Consider the following 23,005-nt stretch of genomic DNA (forward strand, 5'->3'; position numbering starts at 1 on the left):
ATTGGATTATATCCCATGGACTATATATATATACCCACTGTCCATATTAATATAAATCATCAAATGGTGGAGAACAGACAATTCTTCCTTACAGAATTCCAATTAATAAATGTAGAAGGAATGAGGGAAATAGAAAATCATCATTTGGTACGCACCATACTAATAAATAATAAAATTTGTGGGTACAACATTGAAGAGAAACAAGATTAGTCTCAATGTAGCTCCCTCTAAAACATTTATTAACTGCAAAAGGAAAAATAGTAACTTTACAGTGAAGAAACTTAGCAGTTACAACCATAACCAAATGGATCAAGGTTACTGTCATCAATAATGAGATATATCAATATCATGAATTCCCAATATGATGCGCTGAACAGGATACTTCACCTCTGCAATATCACTACCAATTTAAGAGAAGCCATGTGTCTGCTGAATTTTAAATTATTCATATGGTTCATATTATTCTACTGGATAGCACTGGTTTAGAAAATCTTAAACTAATAAACGTTGTTCCTATATAATGAGCTTAAACATAATTTATCATTCAACCGGGGACACTGTTGAGAGTGATACAGATGCTATACTATTAATACAAAGGGCATAGAACTGAAACGTGGACACTTTAAAAATACAGAGACAAATCTGCCACAAGTTTTCCTTCTCCAATATGTTTTCTATACAGACTTAAGAACTCTGGGTTAATCAGATTCTTCTATAACTTTTTTTCTTATAAATTCTATTTCCCACATTGCCAATTCACTCCACCCACACACAAAAAGAACTTCTCGCCCTAACTGGTTTGGCTCAGTAGATAGAGCATAGACCTGCGGAATGAAGGGTCCAGGTTCGATTCCGGTCAAGGGCATGTACCTTGGTTATAGGCACATCCCCAGTAGGGAGTGTGCAGGAGGCAGCTGATCCATGTTTCTCTGTCATCGATGTTTCTAACTCTCTATCCCTCTCCCTTCCTCTCTGTAAAAATCAATGAAATATATTTTTTAAAAAATAAGGACTTCTCATGCTGTAGGAAGTACAAATCTATATCATTCCCTTCCCTTCATGTGTAGTTCACAAAATTAAAAGTGAGTACTTATGTTCCTTAGAGGGATTCACCGTCTTAAATTCAGGAACACGTGCACTTTGGTGCCTGGCTTTTTATTTAAACCTGAATAAACGTATCTGACTTGAAGCCTTACTACTAATAGAAACTTACTAGTACTTCATTACTACTTCCAATTTTGCAATGAGAAAGATATTGTAAATCAAATTCAAAATTAAACCATTAGGAAAAAATGACAGATTATCTTTCAAGAAACAATCTTATAAAATATCACTAGATGGAGCTGTAACTTCACAAATAAAAATCTCTCAGCATCTTCAGTAATTTATGCAGCCTAGATCACTGGTGTTAAATTCAATGTAATTATGAACCATGATTACACTCTTGTTTGCTTATACTTAGTATATTATGAACATTCAACTCAGAACGCAGGTATTAAGCTCCAGCTGTAGCCGTTTGTCTTCTAACAATGCCTTGTGTTAAAGATTGTCAATAAAAATTAGAAACTGAGAATGACAATGATATATTCTGGGATTTTTATTTTTGTTTTTGTTGGGGAGGACCTGTGTTAGTGGAGGAAAGATGGGAAAGAAAATCAACCAGGCTGCGATTTACCTGGGCCCAAAATGTTACTGCATCTTCCACATGACTTCCAACCACATCTTCAACTAAAACCAAATCACAGTTCGAAGAAAATTAGAAATTAATCAAGATCATCTAACTTTTACATCCAAAAATAATTTTTAGTGTAAGTACCTTTATTGTAATGTATATCTTCATCCATTTGGACAATTCCTGAAAAACTAAAACAATGCAATATCTTGAATTAGGTTCTAATAATCTGTCCATTAGCAGTGAAAAAAAAAAAAAACTAAACCTAATGTTCAAGTTCCTACAAATATGTTTTGCACTAAAGTCACCAAAATTCAACTCTATATTTAAAAAGACCTCAAAAATATTTGTTCAATAATTATTTTATTTGTTTTTAGTATACTGTATTTTCCATTTTCACCATATACAAACACCAACTTTAAAATGATCTCTTTAGCAAAACTTTTACAAATTTACATCAAAGTGGATAATTCATGCACATTGTGATCAGTTACATAAATCAATACTTCATAACAATGTGCATATTCTTTTAAACTAATTGATGTCCTCCCAAAACAAGAGCAGGCCTTCTATAATTTAAACAAGAAGAAACACTACAAATATAGAGAGAGAACAAATGCCTCAGACTGGTAATCAATTTTATTTAAAAGGTACAGTGGCTTCTGCTTTTGAAGATACCTTGCAATTAGAGACTTGCAAAAAGAATCACATTTTTCCCATTATTTCAAAAATAATTTTCAGCCCTGGCTGGGAGGCTCCATTTGTTGAAGCATCAACTTGTACATCAAAAGGTTGAGGGTTCGATCCCCAGTCAGGGTGCTTACAGGAGGCAACCCATCCATGTTTCTCTCCTCTCTCCTCCTCTCCCGCCCCCCACCTTCCTCCCTCTCTAAAATCAATAAAGACATCCTCAGGTGAGGATTAAAATAATAATAATTTTTATTACATAACAAATTTTGCCAACTGCAAAATATTTCAAAATTAATACCTGCTTTATAATTTTACACTTAATTCACTAGGATATTGCACTTTACATGCATAAATGTTAGTCCTTTAAAGAAAACTGAAAGTATATATTTAAGAGATTTTAAAGTTATCTAACTATACCAAAGTTTAAAATGTTCTCTGAAAGAGATAAAAATTAACTCTGTCTGGGGAGGCGGGGGAGGTCATAAAAAAATTTTTTTTAATTTTAGTCTCCTAATTTTTGTTACAGCTTTAAAAACTTTTTTTCACATACACTCAGCAGCATCAAAACATTTTCAAAACAAGGATCCTTCCTCTAATATTGGTCAACAGGTAATTTTTAAGTTGAGCAAAAATATAAAACCAAGCTGGAGTCAGTTTAAGGACACCGTGAGTTCAATTTAGTAAAAATGAAAATGTTGGCTTTGGAAATCCCACCAGACACGGAAGAAGCTTTTTCTAGAATCATTTTAAATCTTATTTTAAGGGGTGTGGGGGGAGAGGGGGCGGTCAAAACGACTTTTCTGCAAACCTGGGTTACCAAATGGGCACTCGCAAGTCCCCAGTTCAGGGCGATGATTTGGAGTGAGTCCAGGTCGCTCCTCGACAACTGTTTCGAGCGATTTTGAAGTTTAAGTGGCACAGAAGCGAGAATTCCACCGTCTTCGCCGAGAGCCCTCGGCCAGGGGTATTTGCAAGCAGCTTTGGCCTCTGGGCCGGCGCTGGGGGCCGCACCTCGCCAGCGGGCCGGCGGCTCGAGGGCGAGGGCAGGCCAGGAGGTGGGCCTCGCCCGCTCGGAGGCCTAACCGGCACCCAGGGGCCAGGCCGCGGTCCTGGAGGCGGCCTCCCTCGCCCCTACCCGAAGGACGACTACTGACCTCACACTTTCCGCCGCACAATCCCTAGGAGCGTGTTCCCAGCCCCACATGCTGGGCCCGCAGCCCTCTCCCGCCACCACGGCTCACCGTCCTGTCCCCGTGGTGCACGCGCAGACTTACCGCGCGAGCCTCGGCCGCTGGGGCTCCAGGTGGCGCCTGCGCACACCGCCCTGCGCCATCCTGCTCCCGAGGTGCTCACGTGCTCACGTGGCCGCTGAGGCCTGGGGCCCCGCAGGGCACGCTGGGCGGGGCCACGCACACGGAGAGCCCTGCGCGGGACTGCGTGCAGCGGGGTTGCAGGAGGTGGGGGGAGCTGGGAGTGGGGGGGGGGGGGGGGGTGCCTCGCACCTGCGGGTAAAGGCAGGGTCCTTCCGCGAGGCATCAAGTAGTGGCGTGAATTGTGTGCTCTTCCCTAATTGGTTGGCGCTGATTCCAGTTTTAAAACAGCGAAATGAGAAAAATGCCAACATTCGTTTTACAAGAGGGAAAGGGGAAAAGGGCCTTGGTGCATGAAAATGTTTTCAGATTCGTAGCTTCATAAGCATTCTCGGCCCAGCCTCTATTTCTCTCTTGTGTCGCGGCTTTTTCACCGCTTCAAGGAGTGGCGGGCGGGAGGGGGGGGGCGGAAGGAAAGGGGGTACATTAATATAGTTTAGGTGTCTGGTTATATACACATAATACAGTTTGTGGCAAACCTTGCACAACAGTTAAAATTATTTCCATTAGGAAATTAAAAACCTATTTGAAAAATAAAATTATGTCCATTAATTTAATTCCTTGATTGAGGTATAATTAACAATAAGCTGCAGGTATTGAAAATGCACAATTTGATTAAACCTAACATACACACTGTTGAAATCATCCTCGTAATCAAGATGATAATCATTGCATTTACCCCAAAAATGTTCCCTCTCCTATTTGGCTCTCCTACCTACCCCAAGTGGCAGATTCTGCTTTCTGTCACCATACATTAGTTTGCATTTTCTATAATTCTATGCTAATGAAATCATACAATACATACATTTTATCTGGTTTCTTTCATTCGGCATAATTTTCTTGAGAGTCATCTATTTTGTCATCTGTATGAATAGTTTGTTGCTATTCATTGCTAAGTGCTATTCCATTGAATGATTACATATTTCCTGCCAATACATTTTAACCAGAACCTGCAATTCATTCAGATTGTAACCAATCCTAAAGCAGGCGTGAGGAACCTTTTTTTTCTTTCTGCCAAGGGCCATTTGGATATTTATCACATCATTTGTGGGCCATACAAAATTATCAACTTAAAAATTAACCTGCTACATTTGGTCAGACACACACACACACACACACACACACACACACGTGTGTGTGTATATATATATATTTTTTTTTATTTATTTTTTTTTTTTTACAGAGAGAAGGAGAGAGGGATAGAGTATTAGAAACATCAATGAGAGAGAAACATTGATCAGCTGCCTCCTGCACACCTCCTTCTGCGCCCGCAACCAAGGTACATACCCTTGACCGGAATTGAACCTGGGACCTTCAGTCCGCAGGCTGATGCTCTATCCACCGAGCCAAACCGGCTAGGGTTGGTCAAACATTTAATTAACTCACCCCTAATGCCTTGGCACGGCCAGAGCAAATGATTCTTCGGGTATTATACGGCCTGGGAGCTGGACATTCCCTACCCGTCCTATAGAAAGGACTGAATGTCCCCCACTAGGGTATGCTGAGACCTGATCCTAGTTTTCAGTTTGAGGTCAATGAGCGGTGGCAGGGGTGGCTATGGAGGAAGACAAGTGTCACCTTACAATGCAAGTGCCTTCAAGTCTCTGCAGGATCTCCAGGCAAGCACGGGCTGCTCTCCTCTAGCAAAAGCAGGGAAGCTGCTTCTGCCAATTCAGAAGTTCAAGAAAACCCAAGGGTTCAAGATCAGGCTCACAAATACAATGTCCCCATCCTGTGTGTAGGGAGCGGTTCTAGGGTTAAGCCTCAGACTGACCTGCTGGCAAAGCCGCAAACAAGTCCCAGCTTAGAGGGCACAGCCCTCTTAGCATAATTAAGCTTGATCTTGTGACTGCTCCCTAGATCTTTCCTGGGTAGCTAATGGGCTGTGGGAAGGGCAGCAAGTGCTGCCAAAACAAGTGAAACTCACAAGAACATTGTAAATTACCTTGTTTACCTCTGACTATAAAATAAAGGCTCAGCTTGCCTTCTGGATCTGTTCTGTGGTCTTAAGTCACGCACAGGAGATCCACCAGACCCAGCTTATTCTCTTTGTCTGTCTTGTCTTCATCCTTCGCCAGCCCTCACTGAGGTTCACTGAACCCTTGGCTGTGCTGGCACGGCACACCTGTGATTCCGTGTGGCAGTGTTATCCTGTCAGCATGCGGCCTTGGTTGGAGGGGATGATCGCGGCTGTGCGTCGCTTCCTTTGCAGCCTTGGCACTTTACTACTAACTGTGGGCCACTTGTCAGCGCAGATTGTCTGCATCTGCAGGAGATGAGACAGACTTTCCGTAAAGGGTGCCATCGAGGCGCTCTGGCATTGATGGCATGCATGCCTTGAGGTAAGCGGCTAACGTGAACCTATGTCCTTTTCCTTGTTCAAGGTTTCTAAAGCTGTGAGCAATAGCTCACAAACATCTCCATCTTTATCATTTCCACCAGTCCTATTCCACTGTAATGCCACAGCTACTGTGTGGCCTAACATGTTACCTTCCACCCGCACTTCACCCAAATCCAGTGCAGTAACTGTGACGCTTCCTGCCAGGCGTTATCAGTGTCCCACTTACCCACACCTGTGGGGTCTTCATTGTCATCTGTCCAGTGAAGGATCTGGTCACAGAACCCCATCCTGAAGTCTTGTTAAGTGTGTTCCTGGTACCCCTCTTAGCCTGGTTTAACACCACTGCCCCAACCAAACGCAAAGCCTAAGACAAATGTTAATACATACAGGTAATTTATTTGGAAAGTGATCTTAGAGAACCTGTTTGTACACATATTCCCAAGAAAAAGCCCCAAGCCTGAAAGGAGGGCAGGGAAAGACCAAAGAAAGAGGCAGGCCACTGGAGTCTGGCAATTAACAGTTTATTCAGGGAAACTTACATACCAGGCATGTCTTGGTGTGGGCGGCTGCAAAAGGAAGTGGATATCCTTCTCCAGGCACCAAAGGATTATACAGAAAAGGGCGAGATGGATGGGGGTACTGGTATGTCATCAGTCCCGGGTGCGAGGAAAATGCCGTACATACTTGCCAGGTCAGGGCAGTGGCCTGTTCCAGGAACCAGCACAACAGGGGACACAGGAGGCTCTGGTTTACGTCAGAAGGAAAGTACCGATTATGATCAGACAGTCTCTGAGAGGGTTTACGGGAAGCGCTCTCTGTTCTGGCCCAGGTCCATCTGTGGGTCTGCAGCGGTCACATCATGGAACAGCCTCCCCTCCACAGAACCAAAGGGAAGGAACCGGGAGTGGGAAGGGGGGGAGAGAAAGCTCAAATAAGGATACATTATGAAGTTGGCCACTATTTGGGGTGACTGGGGAAGCTTATGAAAGGCATCCCAGGACTGCCTTCCCAGCAGACAGACAGACGAGGGAGTGTTTATCTATCGGCTTCCCCCTGGGGGTTAGTCAAGGGTGGTCCCAACGTCATTAACTCCCCCATATCTTTTACACATGTATGTTGCAAAGGGTTCCAGTGCGTATCCCAAGCCACGGTGTCAAAGGATCCCTGGAGAGTCTTGACACGGTCCCAATACAGACGCCTGCTTGGAAGTGTTTCACAGCAGGACTGGAGGAGGAGGCAGGGCTCAGAGATTTTGAAGTGGACACAAGAGGTGTCAATACAGTTACATGCAAGGCATAGTTAACAAAACAACCTAAAAATCAGGAGATACTGCTAGAAAATGATTATATAATTTTGAAATAGCTTTTTATTAAAAACATAAATCAACATTACAAAGTTTAAAAAACAAAAAATTGATCATTTTAACTTACTATTTTGAAACAGTGGCCCTATATATTTGTTCAAAAACCTCAATCACAACAACGTGAGCGAGAAACATTGATCAGCTGCCTCCTGTGCATACCCAGACCAGGGATCGAACTGCAGCCCGGGCCTGTGCCCTGACTGGGAATGGGGCCGGTGACGTTTCGGTCCACAGGATGACACTCAACCAACTGAGCCACACCAGCCAAGGCCAACTTTAATTTTTAGATACATAGTCTGAAAAAGTTAAATTATGATAGACTAAAGATATTTACTGTTCTTTTGACTAATAGGAAAATAGCCTCATTTGTTAGGAGAGATAAAAAAAAAGTATAGACAAAATAGTAAATCATAAAATTTGATACAAGTAATATAAGGTATTTCACTTATTTAAATTAAGAAAACATCCAAAAAGGCATTTTATATACTAACAGAAGTAAACAATTTAAGAGACAATGAACTATATCACATTTAAATAAACACACAAAAATAGATATATTTGGATGATGGTTTTAATTTCCCCAATAATCTTCATGAAGGTTTTGTTTTTGATGGCACTGGTGCTTTTCCTTTATGCTTAGCAGCCTTTTCCATTTTTATCTGTAAATGTAAAATATTTGTTGATAGAATAATTTGTAAAACATTCTAAAGAAAGAAAAGGTTGCACATACCTCACTTGGATTCATGTTTTACTTACCACAGCCACATCACACAGTTACGTAGCAGTTATTAAGCTACTGAATACTAATGCCAAAATCTGAGAGTGGAAGGGACCTAATTGCATTTAAAAAATACGGTTTGAATTCAACTTTACAGAAGCATTTTAATAAAAAGAATGTATAATGAGTACTTCTTTGGAGAAAATGAATAAATATCATTTTAAAGGCCATTCCATATTATTTTCTAAAAGCTGAAATACCTAACCTTCCATCAGCCTAAAGACATTCACTTACAGAACACACCTAAGCCAGCCGGGCTATTTCTGGAATGTGGGCTGCTTTAAGGGTAGTTTCCTATCGTTCTCGTTTCTACATTTGCACAGTTCCCTTCCTAAAGGCTGTCCTTCTCCACGGAAACTGCAGCAAAGAAGCTTGCATACCCTAAGCAGCAGCCTTCCCACCTTTTAGAAACATATAACACTTTCCAGAGGGGACAAAACAACAACAACAACAGAGAACCCAAAACCCACCTGCCTCTTACTGCCACTCACACACACCCATTCCCAGAGGCAGCACCACTGCCTTACTCCGGGCAGAGAAGGCTGAGAACATTGGGGCATGGCAGCTGCAGGCAGGGCCTCCCACCCTCTAAGGTGACAGGAATATAATGTCAGGAAACCAGTCTTCCCAATCTCATCAAATTATAAATAATAACTTCCTAATAATAAAATTGAATGAATCTCATCTGTCTCTTCCCCGTTTTTCCTTCTCGCTCCTGTTTCAGTTGGTTGGGCACCTCATTCAGAGACCAGGCACTCATATCACTCTTGCACACTGTCAGTCAGCAGGTCATCTGAAGGGCCCCAAAGGAACACCCTATTCCAAGGCAAAGAGTATAGGCTTTGGAGTCAGAGGGAAGAGTACTCAAACCGCACCTCTGTCGTTTATTAACTATATGAGGCAAGTTATTTAACTAATAGTTTTCTCATTGGTGAAAATAAGGGTCATAGTAATAGGTCCATCTCAGGGTTGTTCTAAAGGTGTAAATAAGATCGTATATATAAAGATCGACATACTTAATAAGCACTCAACAAATACTAGTCTCCTTTCCTCTCTCATTTAGGACCAAGTGTTAGATTTATAGCAACATTAAAAATTAGGAAAGATGCTAAAAACACAAAAGTCAAGGAAGGGTTTGCTCATTGAAATACAGGCACACCTCGTTTTATTGTGCTTATCTTTACTGCACTTCACAGATGTGCTTTTTATTTTTTTAAAAATGAAGGCAAGACCTCCGCCAGCAAAAAGACTACTACTCACTTCATTGCGATGCTCAATTTATTGTGGAGGCTGGAAAACCAAACCCACAATAGCTCCCTCCCAGGTAGGTCTGTACAAGCACAACATTACTCTGTAAGTGCTCTGAACCCATCAGCTTCCGTTTCCTAATCCCCCCTTTTCCCTCAATGGTGCATGTCTTGGTTTTTTGGAATAACAGAGGAGTACTAACAATGTGTACAGCACATGTCAGCTCAGAAGCAGTTTAAGTCTGAGCTTCTCAGTTTTTATACTCTATTAATCACAGAGGCTGGAGAGTTTATAAGCTGTATCTCATAAATCCATAAATCACACAAGGCAGAGAATTATAAACTACATCTCACAAATCCATAAATTCTAGGTCTCGGTATAATAAGCAGCCTGGGTGGGCCAGGTATATCCTCCAAAACATTCAGATAAGAACTCCCCTCCATTATCTTCCCACAAGCAAATCCCACTGGCATGTTTTCAGGCAGCCCACACTACCTGGACTTCTGAAGGAGGGAAGGGAGAAGTTCTGGAACCCTGTGCCTCATAAGCCTACGAGGGAAAACTAAAATTCAGCCGTTAACGTGTGTGTTCCAAGAATAGAGCTTGGCTTGATTAAAAATTTACCCTTAATGATGTCGCAAAAATCACCTTTTCCTTTCTCACTCTGATCATGTCATCTTGCTCCTGGGTTCCTACTGCCCCCTTTTTCCCTTAAACCAGAGCTTTCCCTTAGACCTGTCCAGGAAGGTAGCCACGAGCCCCATGTGGCTAGAAATGTGGCTAGTGTGACCGAGGAAGTACATTTTAATTTATTTAATTTAGACTTACAGAGTCACGGCTACAACACAGATACAGAACATTCCCACCACTGTGGAAACTTCCATTTTCTAGCTCTGCCTTAAATCATACGAGGACTCTCCCCGCTACTTCAAAATTCTTCAGCAGGAAAACCAAGCTTATCTCTGTCCCCTACTCACTTCCTCTTCTCTTGGAAGGTAATTTATATAATAGTCTTCTTTTTCTTCATCTTCTTGTCTAAGAGTTGTGGAAGATAGGACAAAAAGTGACAAGAGTGTCTCTTCTTTCATGGCACTTACTACCTAGTTGGAGAAATTAAAAATGCCCACAAGGCAACTATAAAATAATCCTAAAGAAAGCACTTTGAGGAATGTGCCATATGGCTGCATAACACCCCCCAAACCTCATTAAGCCGACATCCTTTCATCCATCTATAAACAAAAACAAAAACTCTCAAATATGAACACTGCATGAAACACATCAAATGTGTAATCAGATGACATATATGAAAGGAATATCAATGACATTTATTTTTTTCCATAAATGTTTATTGAAAACATATTATGTACAAGGCGCTGTACTTAGTTCTGATGAATAAAAGACTACACTTAGCCCTAAGGAGTTTACAGGGTGGTGGAGAACTGATGAACACTATCATTACTGAAATCTAGGAACACTTTAATACTGTAGTTGCTGAGCCCTAGAAAATGCTAAAATGCATGTATGATTCGTGTTCTGTTTCTTAAAGGCTATTGAATAATTTTAACTTCACTATGGATATACCTAGAAGTCGCTAAGAAGAACCACCACCACATATTATGAATTCAAGACACACATCATTTACAAATCTGTTGATGGTTGATGGTTATTACTGACATTTTTTTTTGTATATTTAGTCAATCTTAATGAGCTCCATAAATTAACCAGTGTATTATCATATTACTCATCAGTCCTGTTTCTCTCTGAATTGTTCTAGATAAGCCCCATGGCCTAACACCACCTATAAGTAAAGACTTCATAAATTATCTTTCAGGACAATCCACAATCAATATTTAATTGTCCTATGGTGTCTCTGGTACAAGTAACTGCTTAACGTAAGCAGATTTCTCCACAGACTTACCCTTTCCTGGTATCGTCTTTCAAAGAAAGCCATGTCATCCTCCTCCGGTCTCCTTAAGGAAGAAACTTGACTACTTGTACCTACTAAGAAGAAAATAAACAATTCTAAGTAATACATTTCCATAATTATAAATTTTCCTGAAATAAAAACAGAAAGAAAACTTTCCTCCTACCTGATGATGATTTTTTTATTTTTCAAACCAGAAATGGCCTAAATGGAGAATTGCTCCTCCTACTTAATTCTTTTTTAGAAAGCAGAGCATCATAACACAAAAGTAACTTTCACTGACAAACGTTCGGCAAATATTCAACTGGTTCATATTAAATAGAACAATATAGCTTTTTCATATAAGAGCACCAGTGTATGTGCTGAAAGAAACCTTTAATTGCCTCTGAAGGAAAAATCTGGTTTTCTTTATAGGTACACCAAGAGCCCAGTTCCATGGAAACGTTCACCTTCGTTTCCGGTGAATGTCTTGGTTGGATCCCTTCACATCCAAAATAGAGTATCAATCTGAACACCTGTTCTCATTTTTAAAACACATGAATGGCCCTAGCCAGTTTGGCTCGGTGGGTAGAGCACCGGCCTGCGGACTGAAGGGTCCCAGGTTCGATTCTGGTCAAGGGCATGTACCGTGGTTGCAGGCACATCCCCAGTGGGGCGTGTGCAGGAGGCAGCTGATCGATGCTCCTCTCATCAATGTTTCTAACTCTCTATTCCTCTCCCTTCCTTTCTGTAAAAAATCAATAAAATATATTTTTTAAAAACAAAAACACATGAATGTACCCTCAACCAGCAACACAAAAATCATGTAATTCCCAATAATCACCACAGAGTATAACCACACTCTGTCAACCTAAAGCAGTGGTCGGCAAACTGCGGCTCGTGAGCCACATGCGGCTCTTTGGCCCCTTGAGTGTGGCTCTTCCACAAAATACCACGGCCTGGGCGAGTCTATTTTGAAGAAGTGGCGTTAGAAAAAATTTAAGTTTAAAAAATTTGGCTCTCAAAAGAAATTTCAATCGTTGTACTGTTGATATTTGGCTCTGTTGACTAAAGAGTTTGCCGACCACTGACCTAAAGGATCAAGGCAATTAGTCCACTAGAGGGCTCTCTTACTCAGACAGCAAAGCAATAAGGTTTTAAAACTTTAAATTATTGTATTATCAGAATCCTCATAATTCTCAGATTTATCAATTTTCTTGCTTTTTCTCACTGCCTGGCCATTATAAAACAAAATGATAATCAAATTGTGGATACTGGGGACAAAGAGAGCTTATCAATGACTCAATCTGCATTCTTATTTTCTACATCCAAATATATTTCTCAATTTAATTTCATTACCATCTGTTAGTGTTTCTGGGGAAGTAGCTGATGCTTGAAATGCCTTTAGAAATGGGTGGTCCACGGCCGTACCTGGAGAGTCTAAAAATTCAGGCGAAGGTGCACCTGATAACAAAGTACATGAAAAATGAAAAATAAATCTCTATTTGTTATGATACAAAGAAGTTATTTCAAATGTGAAATAAATTAGAACCTATCAGAATCATTAGAAAAATCCATTCTGGCCCGGCCAGCGTGGCTCAGTGGTTGAGTGGGCAACCTATGAATCAGAAGGTCACGGTTCGATTCCCGGTCAGGGCACATGCCCAGGATGCAGGCCCAATCCCCAGTGTGGGGCGTGCAGGAGGCAGCTGATCAATGATTCTCCCTCATCATTGATGTTTCTATCTCTCTCCCTCTCCCTTCCTCTCTGAAATCAATAAAAATATATATTTTTTAACCTTTTGCACTCGGATGTCGAGTGTGACTCGACACAGTTAGCATCGGTAGCAGCTTGTATGTCGAATTGTATTGAATGTATCAATAATTTGAAATATTAAAAAATCCAAATAAATAAGTTTGTATGAAAATAAACTCCAGTTTTTTATTCTACTGCCGCGCTTTGTAAAATCTGGGGTATTTAAAAAATTAAATCCCGAGTAGAATAAAGGAATCGAGAAAAAAGCAAGCGAGTGCAAAGGGTTAAATCCATTCTATAAAAAGGAAATTTTTGTTTTAGATTTTTACCATCCATATAAAGTAAGGGTAGAAGGGTGAAAGTGTTTTTTTAATTTCTCAGAGACCTTTTTCACAGAAAAAAATATATATATGCACAAATGTGATTGAATGTCAGCGAAGAGTGCAAAATGTTAACATAGTTATAAAACACGATCAAAAGCAAGATTTGCAATAAAGAAACTCTAGTTTAAGAGGGAAGAATAAGTATGTTTTTACTCTATCACTCACTCCAAAAAAAACTACAAAGAGTATTTAAAAAATAAACCTTCTTCAATGAAATGAGGAAACGTCACAACCCAAAACCACAACCTACAAAGACCAACTGCTAAATAATTGACTTTTGAGGAAGTGCAGAGAAAATGTATGCATAAGTGCTCTATCTTCTTCACAAACCTCACCTCCCCCACACCCATCTCCATCCTGCGGGTAGAGGGAAAGAAAATACACTTCAGTCCTATTTGGTTTTAAGTTAGTCCTTACTTCTAACGAAGCAGTGTGGGGCAGTGCTCGGTCTTTCAGACTCCCGCCCCTCCTTCCGCACTCCTCTGTCCCGTGGCTGGTGGGAGCAGAGGAGGGGTGCTCAGGTCCAGCCAGGCCCTCGTGCCTGCCTCTGGTTGCTCCATGCACTACAGACCTCCAACGGCGAGGCTGACCGAAGTGGCAATTCGGTCTCTCAGCTTGGTAGCTTCACTCTTACTCTCACTAGAAGTGCAGGCCCCTCGATGCCTGCCACTTCCTCAATTGAATCCCCCAGAGCTCAGGGGACCCACCTCTGGCTCCGCTCTGAGGTCACCCTTGCCCCTTGCTATGACAGAGACCGTGGCAGGCCCCGGCCTCACAGCTGTTACGAGCTGGGAATTCTGGACTCCCTCCGCTACACTGAGGAACCAAATTCCAGCAAGGGGTCATCTCTGCCCAGGACTCCACGTGGCTAACCAAGCAGACATCCCTTTACCCAGGATCCCCTATATCTGAAGTCCAGACAAAAATATTTTATGTTTCCTCTCCTCACGCTCACCTTTCTTCCCCTCCCCTTCCCTCAAGGGCCAAAAGGGGCAGTGTTTCTTTCTTTATATTATAAAAATGTTTAAATGATAAAATACTAGAAAAAAGATATGAGCCACTACCAATACTACTTAGTATTGTTCTAAAAGTTCCAGACATTTTGGTTAGTCAGAGTAAGAAGACTCATAAATATTGGAAGGAAGAGGCAAAAATACCATTACTTGCAAAATTAGCTGAACACTTATTTAAAAGTCCAAGATTAAGTACAGTAATGACTAGTAACAAAAGCAGCATAAAACATTTGCTTTTGAAATAAGACAATAAAGAGGCAGACTAAGGTGCCCAACCCTACCACTTACTAGCTGAATAACTCAGAACAAGGCGTTTTACTCCTGTGCTGAGTTTCCTCATCTGTAAAATGGGAATAATAGCAACTAACTCAGAGTTGTGAGAATTAAATGAGGTAACAGATGTACAGAGGTTGGAACAACCCCTGGTCATCATCAACATCATTATAATTGATTATTTTTTGCCGGTGGTAATTGTGTATTCTGTAATCATTGCATGTACCTAATAGAATCAGGTACCCATAAATACTGAAAAAGGATTTATTTATGGAATTTAACAAGCTACTTGTAAAACTAGTTAGAAGAGAAGCACAAATGTATCAGGGCAATCTTGAAAAAATAAAGAAACAAACGGGAGGAATTTACCATAACAAATACCAAAACACACTATGAAGAATAACAATTAGCCCTAACTGGTGTGGCTCAGTTGGAGCATCATCCCATATACCAAAAGGTTGCAGGTTCTGTACATACACATACATGCCTGTGAGCATGCATTATAGATGTGATTACATGCATATACATGCATGTACATATTCACACACACAGACATAAGCCTACTAGTATGTTTCCAAAATGAGATGACTATAATGGTAAAAATTGCATACAATAAAATAATAGGTAAACTGTATCATATCAAATAAAGGAAATATAATTTATTATTCAGCTATTACAAACAATGTTGTTATGGGTTGGGATTTGGGTACAAATATTGGGGAAAAGAATGATCTTTTCTCTTGTGATTTCTAAATTTTCTGTAATAACCATCTATTGTGTAGTGGCAATTAAATCTTTTATAAAAAATAAAAATAAGAGAATGTTTTCTGGGGGGAAAAAAACATGAAGAATATAAAGTGCTAAACAAACATAAGGTTTCACTATTGTCCACACACATAAAAACAACATGACAAGCTCATCACTTACCAATTCCGCTGTCATCTAACCGCATGTAGCCTTCTGCTAGTGAGCTGAAGCCGGTTAATCCTCCCATGGCTGCATAAGGAACATCCCGTCCCACTGGTTTTCCTTGAGCCAGCCTCTCTTGCTTAGTTTCCACTACTGTGTCATGGGCATACGCAGGCTGACCACAAGCACAAGTGAAGCAACTACGGAATCCTGAACACTTGGAACCTGAATCAAGGTGTAAAGGGAGGTAAGTTCTTAGATGTAGGGACCGAGCTGCCTGCTCCAAAAATGCTCAGCTTGGCCTAATCACCTGAATCTGGATTCCTCGTGTGCTGTCCTCTAACCCTGATAACTGCTATCTCCAGACCTTGAACTCCCTCCCAGCCACTGCTCTTACTTCTGAAAGATTCTAAAGCAGTAATGATACTAGGAGGGGGAAAAATTGGAAAAGACAATGAGGACTAAAATAAACTGGGCTGAATGCTGGAGAGCCAGGAATGCAGGCCCTTTCCTCAAATACTGAGTTAAAAGCAGGTGTGGTGGGGACACCAGTGGCCAGGTCCAGGTGAAGAGATAATGTGAAGGCCTCTCTATGGGTCAACTCCCCACGAAAGCCATATTGGAAGGCCAACACATAGACAAAGAAAGGATGCAACAGAATACTGTAAAACAATGAAAGGGGAAGAAGGCCTTGGACAGATGGCTCAGATAGCTGAGCATCGTCCCATACACCAAAAAGGTTCTGGGTCCGATTCCCGATCAGGACACATACCCAGGTTCCGGGTTCGATCCTCAGTCAGGGTGTGTGTGGGAGGCAATTTTAAAATAAAATAAAATAAAATAAAATAAAATTTTAGAGTAGCTACCCATCAAAATTGTTTAGTTGTTTCATAGTGACAATAAAACTGGCACAAAGACACATTAAATATTCAATAAAGAAATAAAAGCATTCGGTTGGTGAAGTTATAATAACGTCACTCACAGGCACTGCACATAAAGCCAGGCGTGGCGCTGTGCTGATCAGCAAAGTGTTTGCACCTGCAGCGAATGGGCTGCGTGCCATTCAAAGGCACATACAGGTAAGCCCTGCACGGGCAGCCGGTCACTCGGCAAGGCAGACTAATGGGGCGCTGCTGTGGGACCGCTTCAAAGTCAGTTTTATGCTGTTTGTACCTAAAAAGGCGGGGGGGGGGTGTAAAAACACAGTGCAGGTAATGTCAGAAATCACTATTTCTATTCTGTTCAATGCAAAATGATTCTTTTTCATTTTATTTTTGTTTCATCGTTCTTGTTGGTAAGGTGAAAATAAACTCCCCTACTTGCAGTATTTCTGGCAGCTATATTACTTTGATCAGAGAAAACTTCATTCTTAGATTTTTATTTTTAGTAATCACAGCAATATACAAGAAATATGATATGATTCCCTTAAAGTACATACCACTACAGGTTTTTTTAAATGAAAGCACAACCTAAGAGTATGGGAGGCCACCCATACTCTTACAAATAAATTCTTTATAAAAATCCTTTTTATTAAAACGCATTACTTGAATTTATTTTTATAGGTTAAAATACTATGTAATTTTCTTAGACTACTCCCTTCCTTCTCATAAGGTGGTATTCAGTAAAATGATATTAAATTTATTATTCTCCATATTAATCTAGGTAATAGAAGTTAAAAGAACAAGATACCATTTTTCACTTAGCAAAGAGAGCCAAAGCTTTTTTTAAACTATACATAATTTACAATGCTGCCAAGAGTGTTACAAAAGAAACAGTCCGTCCTAGCCGGTTTGGCTCAGTGGACAGAGCGTTGGCCCGCAGACCAAAAAGTCCCGGGTTCAATTCTGGTCAATGCATGTACCTCGGTTGCAGGCTCCTCCCTGGCCTGGGCCCTGGTCAGAGTGCAGTGCAGGAAGCAACCAATCGATGTGTTTCTCTCACATCGATGTTTCTCTCTGTCTTTCCCTCGCTCTTCCACTCTCTCTAAAAATCAATGGAAAAATATCCTTGGGTGAGGATTAAAAACAAACAAAAAAAGAACCAATCCCATTTAATGTTTTAAGAAACTTAAATAGATACATCCTTTAACTTAAATAGCTCCATCCTTTAACCCAGAGAGTTCATTTTTTAAAATATACCCTAAGAAAATAATTCCATGTATTGAGTGTATGTATAAATATCGTATTAGCAACAGTACTTACAATAGCAAATATATATGTATACACCCATACATACATAACCATCCATACACACACACCCACACACACACACACCACTAATAACAAAGGCATGATTAAGTAAATTACAAAACAATAGTTATCAAACTTTTTACTAGTGAAACCCTTCCTTCAAATAAAATCTTTCACAGACCATAATATATAAAATAGATGAAAGCAGAATTGGTTGAAGCAAGGGAAAGAGCCAGAATTAGAGTCTGTCCTTCCCCTAACTTACCCTTCCACCTGGTACGCCCTAGACACTCACGCCCCTGGGGAACACACAGTGAACCAGCTCAAACATCCAGCAGGTATTAAAAATCCTGCTTGTGATTACCACATAATGTGAAAACATATTTCTGTGATTCAGTCATCAAAAACTGGTTCAATATTTATACTCACACATAATTAACTAAATAAACTATGTAAATAAATTATATGAATATAATAAAATATATTAACAGCAGCTGGCTTGGGTGATGTCTTCTTTCTACTTTTCTATATAACCCTCTACATTTTCCTTAATAAACATGTTTCACTTTTATTATGGGGGGGAGGGGCATATGTAGACAGAGACCTGAGTTCTGGTACTTAAGAACTTTTCCATCAAAGTTGAGTTGGGTGCCCTGCCAGCGTGGCTCAGTGGATGAGTGTCAACCTATGTACCAGGAGGTCATGGTTTGATTCCCGGACGGGGCACATGCCTGGGTTGTGGGATCCATCCCCAGTAGGGGCTGTGTAGGAGGCAGCCAACCAACAATTCTCTCTCATCATTGATGTTTCTCTTTCTCTCTCTCTCTGTCTCTCTGAAATCAATAAAAATATGTATATTTTTTTAAAGTTGAGTTGGGTCCATTTTGAAGGTTAATGTCATGCTGTATAGATAAGAGATAGGCACTAAATCTGTATAAGAATAAAAATTGAAACTAACACAAATTTATCCATTCTGAAAGATATCAATGTAACTCACATTTTCTTTCCTCCACAGTATTTTCAGTTGGAGTTGCTAACTAAATTTCAAATCAATCTATATACAACATTACTCATCCTAGCAACTGCCTAACAACCTCTGGCAAACTGCGAGTCTGTAAATAGCAACTACACAGAGCGTCTCCTGACAGAGGCCCAGGCGCTGTCAGAGCAGGGCGGTCCTCCTTCCACGGCTGCTTGGGAACAGAAAGTTAGAGCTGTTACCTAAAAACGCATCACGGGTTCAGTGATTTGTTTCCGTGAAGCAGCTTTGTCCTTTTGAGCTTCCCAACTGTGACCTGGGACAGCAGTGAAATGTAAAGTAGAACACGACAAACACAGCCAAATGCAAACCTCAGGTACAGGCAACACGCCTCAAGGCGTGGGGCCTCAGGTATTTCCTTTGCTCCGTGTGCGTTGCTTGGAAACAAACGGACCAAGCGTAATAAAAAGCTGAGAGCTCAGTATTTTTGTTTGTTTGAAGAAAGGGAGGGACAAAACGTGCTTCTTAAAGTACAGAGTGAGATGAGGAAATGGGAGGAGAAATGCTTCTCTGTGCAGATTGGGAACCTGGTCGACGTGGGTCGACTCCAGCAGTTGTGCCGTCTGAGGACCGGTCCTCAACCACCTTGTCCGGAGGCGGAAGCGGCAGCGGTGCTCCCAGCCTCAGGGAGAGGCCCCTGACAAGCCACGGGGGCATCAGGACCGTTTTTACCAAAGGCAAGAGAAGAGATACTTAAGGTCATGGACTGTACTGAGTTCTAATAGGAAATAACAGAATTTTTAAATTACATTTAAAAGAATTTTAGATAATTCCTAGTGTATAACACAAAGGCCTATTTAAATGTCTCTCCATTATCACATGTAATGTTACTTACGGAAGGAAGATACGCTCTGCTACAGTTTTATATTTTTCTAATCACCAGAGAACTTAGCAATAAAATATCTTACCTGTGTGTACAAAAACACAGTGTCTCTGGGCCCACAAGTTTACAATCCATTCCAGTTGGGGATCGCCAGCTCACGAACAATCTATTCTGCAAGCGCATAGGTAAAACTCTCCTTTTGTATTCTTCATACTCTTCAGGAGTAAAAAGTTTCCCTCCATCGTCCTCACCCACAATTCTACAACAACAAAATACTTCTCTTAAGCCTTGATTATTTATCTCCCAGGTTAAAAATACTATACTCTAAAATTAAACTAGCCCTGACCGGTTTTGCCCAGTGGTTAGAGGGTTCACCCTGGAACTGAAGGGTCCAGGTTCTGACAACAGTCAAGGGTGCGTACCTGGGTTGCAGGCCCCATCCCTGGGGTGAGTGTCTCCCTCACATCGATGTTTCTCTCTGTCTCTGTCTCTCCCCCTCTCTTCTACTCTCTCTAAAAACCTATATAAAAAAATATCCTCAGGAGAGGCTTAACAAAAAATAATAATTAACTAATTAGACTATACTTGTACAGTCAAAGGAAAGAATGACACGGCACTGGTTTTTTACTTTAGGTTTATGTCAATCGCAAAATTACACACAATGGTAATAAAGCTTTTGCTTCCCATATAAAACAGGATTCTAAATAAGAAAGTCAATGAATTCATGACATCTGACTTTCCTTACGGCAGCTTACCGCCGGAGAACTGCCATATATTCATCTCAATTTCTCCTTTGATTCTGAAGCAAACATGCTCATTCTTGTCATTAAAAGCTGGAGCCTAAACAACTAAAAATGCTAACATCCTGTCCCCCCCCCCCCCCCCCCGCCCCGCAAAAAAGAAAAGTACACAAAAAAAATCAGTGAAGAAGACAACATGACTAATGTCCACCCCTGATCCCAAACCCTGGCCAGGAGTTCAGTGTGAGACCACAAACACCCTTGGGCCTGCATAAGCTCAAAACCAGGTGCATGATTGTTCAATTCCAGGAGATCTCAAAATTGTATGGGAGAAATTAAGTCACCGATATTTCTTAATTTCTTAAGGAATTGAGATTTGGCCTCTCCAGAGGAAAAGCAATTAAAAGTATTTCCTCAAAACTGAAGGAATTTCCCCTTGACTACATGCCCCTCTTAAACGTCATGAAAAGTGTTGTTTGCAGAATGCTACATAATTTGTTCTACAATCCATACCTTTTTCCATATGTTCAAGCCTTTAGCTTGAGGAAGATAAATAAAACCAGTTCAGAAGCTATGGAACCATCACAACCTTCTTCCTCAAATAATTTAGATACACCATCGTAAAAAAAGACAAAGGGACATTTTATTCTGAGATCACTGTTGAGCCGTTTCACTTTATTATAGCTGCCAAGAAGTATACCAACAGGTACTGAAAAGAACTTAAAGATCAATTCAGTTCTCTGAGCAAAGAGATCATTTATATCTAAGTTCTAACCCAGTGCAGCTCACGCTTTATGGCATTACACAATCCTCGCGGGACTCAGTCAAGTGCAGATGCAGATTCATGGTCCGGAGTGGCCCTGAGAGTCTGCATTTCCCACAAGCTCCCAGGGGATTCCTACTCGGCTGGTCCACGGTTGCTACACTTCGAATAGCTGCAGGCTCTAACTTTCAAAGGGGGTTGTTCCAGGTCGTTTATGTTTGCAAAAAAATAATTTTCCACCAGGCCCTAACGTATTCTAGACCAAGCAAGGGACTACAACGGGGGCCCACAATCTGCATATCTAAACATCTAACTACCTACGTTATCAGTCAACAACGGGGCCCAGCAACTTGGTCCCAGTGAAAAGCCCTGGAGACTAGGCGGCTAAGGAGCCGGCTCTGCTGGGGGGTGGGGAGGAGGGGGGAGGGGTGCTGGGTGGGAGCTGTTCTGGGCATAGGACTCCGGGCATGACCTGGACCCACCCGAACCCAGAAGGAGGCCTGGCCCATCATCAATCACGTTCCTCGCCCTCATTTTTCTGGCTCAGAATTACCAGGCATTTCTAGGCGTTACCCAACCCTACACCACGAGCCAGTCGGAGGGAGAGCGGTCAGCTAGGACGCCCGTGGGCCCGAACCCTCCTGGGTGATTTGGGGCGGCCACCTTCACGCGGCGCGGCCCCTCTCGCTCAGGTTTCGCGGACGGGGCTGTGATTCCGTCGCTTCCCGTTTATGCACACACCTTCCCGCCACCCTCCCACCCCGCATCCTCCTGCCCGTGAAATGCCCGCTCGCCGCGTTTCCCAACTGTCACGAACCTGCCTTGGGAGACGGAAAAAAGCACCCGGCGCCGCAGGGGCACCAGACTTGGTGCGGGCCCCAGGGGCGGCTGCGTTTCCAGTTTGGGGGGCGGGGGGTGGGGAGACTACCTCCAGAACCCCCGAAACTCCACCACCAGCCGGTGTCCTCCCAAAACCAGCACCTCGGGACTGGGAGCACGTTTGCAAGTTCACGGCTCACCCGTCTGCTACACCAACAGGCAAACTTAATGTCTGTTCCTCTTCACCGGCCCCGAGGACTCAATGCGTAATTCTTCCATGCCCTTGGGGGGGGGGGCTGGACCTTTGCGTAAATCTAGCGTTCGTCACCCCTCTGGGAAGGGTCGAAGCGGGGACCTGGTCCATAGCCTCGGAAGAGGCTTCTTAGTACAGTGTCATTGCGATATTTCATTACAGGAAGACGCAACTCGACATCAGTGGAAGCCTCCCCAACCGCCCGCCCGGGAACGGACTCCGCGCCCAGGCGGGCGAGCGCCCCGCGGAGGCCCGCCTCACCTCCGGTACTCCACGTAGTCGTCCACGGCCGCCGCGCCGCCCGGCGGCATCGTCAGCCGCTCCATGGCCCGCGGGGAAGCGAGAGGCGCGGACGCCGCGCGCTCCAACCCAGCTGCGCGCGCGAGAGGACCGCGGAGCAGCCAGGGCCGGCCCCGCCCCGCCCGGCCGCGCCCCCGCCCGGCCGCCTCCTGATTGGTCCGCCCTGACGACCGCGGTGACGCCGCAGGGCGCGCGCTCCCACCTGGCGGCCCACGCGGACGCGAGAAACCCGCCGTCTGCGAGCGCAGCCCCGCCCTACCGGGGATGCTGCTCACCGCCCTCCGCACACCTGGCCGATCCCTTTCCCCAGTCTGGCAGGTCTTCGTATAAAGTGACGTGGACAAGCGAGTGCAATTCCTTGCATATAATGGACGCACAGA

The 23,005-nt window shown here is 42.4% G+C and overlaps 2 protein-coding genes across 5 annotated transcripts in view; both read right to left on the reverse strand.

Moving 5' to 3' along the window:
• STK31 (serine/threonine kinase 31) overlaps positions 1-1,859 on the reverse strand; it is a 52,467-nt gene extending 50,608 nt beyond the window's left edge. The window contains exons 1-2 of one of the 2 annotated variants that reach the window (XM_079786037.1): positions 1,817-1,859; positions 1,676-1,728 (exon numbers count right to left, since the gene is read on the reverse strand). In XM_079786037.1, the coding sequence (XP_079642163.1) occupies positions 1,676-1,728; positions 1,817-1,844 (81 nt within the window). In that variant the 5' untranslated portion in view covers positions 1,845-1,859. The remainder of the gene's footprint in view (positions 1-1,675; positions 1,729-1,816) is intronic. The other variant, XM_079786038.1, reaches the window with a different exon arrangement.
• A 3,444-nt stretch (positions 1,860-5,303) lies between these two features.
• FAM221A (family with sequence similarity 221 member A) lies at positions 5,304-22,708 on the reverse strand. 3 transcript variants are annotated; one of them, XR_013814295.1, is made up of 8 exons: positions 22,587-22,708; positions 19,836-20,009; positions 16,682-16,872; positions 15,718-15,924; positions 12,725-12,829; positions 6,617-11,463; positions 6,300-6,437; positions 5,304-5,998 (listed from the first exon to the last, which is right to left on the reverse strand). XR_013814295.1 is itself a non-coding variant. In XM_079786170.1 (7 exons), exons 1-7 carry the CDS (start codon positions 22,649-22,651, stop codon positions 8,027-8,029), a joined length of 894 nt encoding a protein of 297 aa, XP_079642296.1. In that variant the 5' UTR covers positions 22,652-22,708; the 3' UTR covers positions 6,536-8,026. The 3 variants fall into 3 exon arrangements, 2 of the variants coding, with proteins under 2 accessions (XP_079642295.1, XP_079642296.1); XM_079786170.1 differs by lacking the exons at positions 5,304-5,998; positions 6,300-6,437 and having other exon boundaries at positions 6,536-8,095; positions 11,381-11,463; XM_079786169.1 differs by lacking the exons at positions 5,304-5,998; positions 6,300-6,437 and having other exon boundaries at positions 6,528-11,463.
• Positions 22,709-23,005: the final 297 nt, after the last annotated feature.

The sequence above is a fragment of the Cnephaeus nilssonii genome (assembly GCF_951640355.1).
Source record: "Cnephaeus nilssonii genome assembly, chromosome: 12".
NCBI classification, from domain to species: domain Eukaryota; kingdom Metazoa; phylum Chordata; class Mammalia; order Chiroptera; family Vespertilionidae; genus Cnephaeus; species Cnephaeus nilssonii.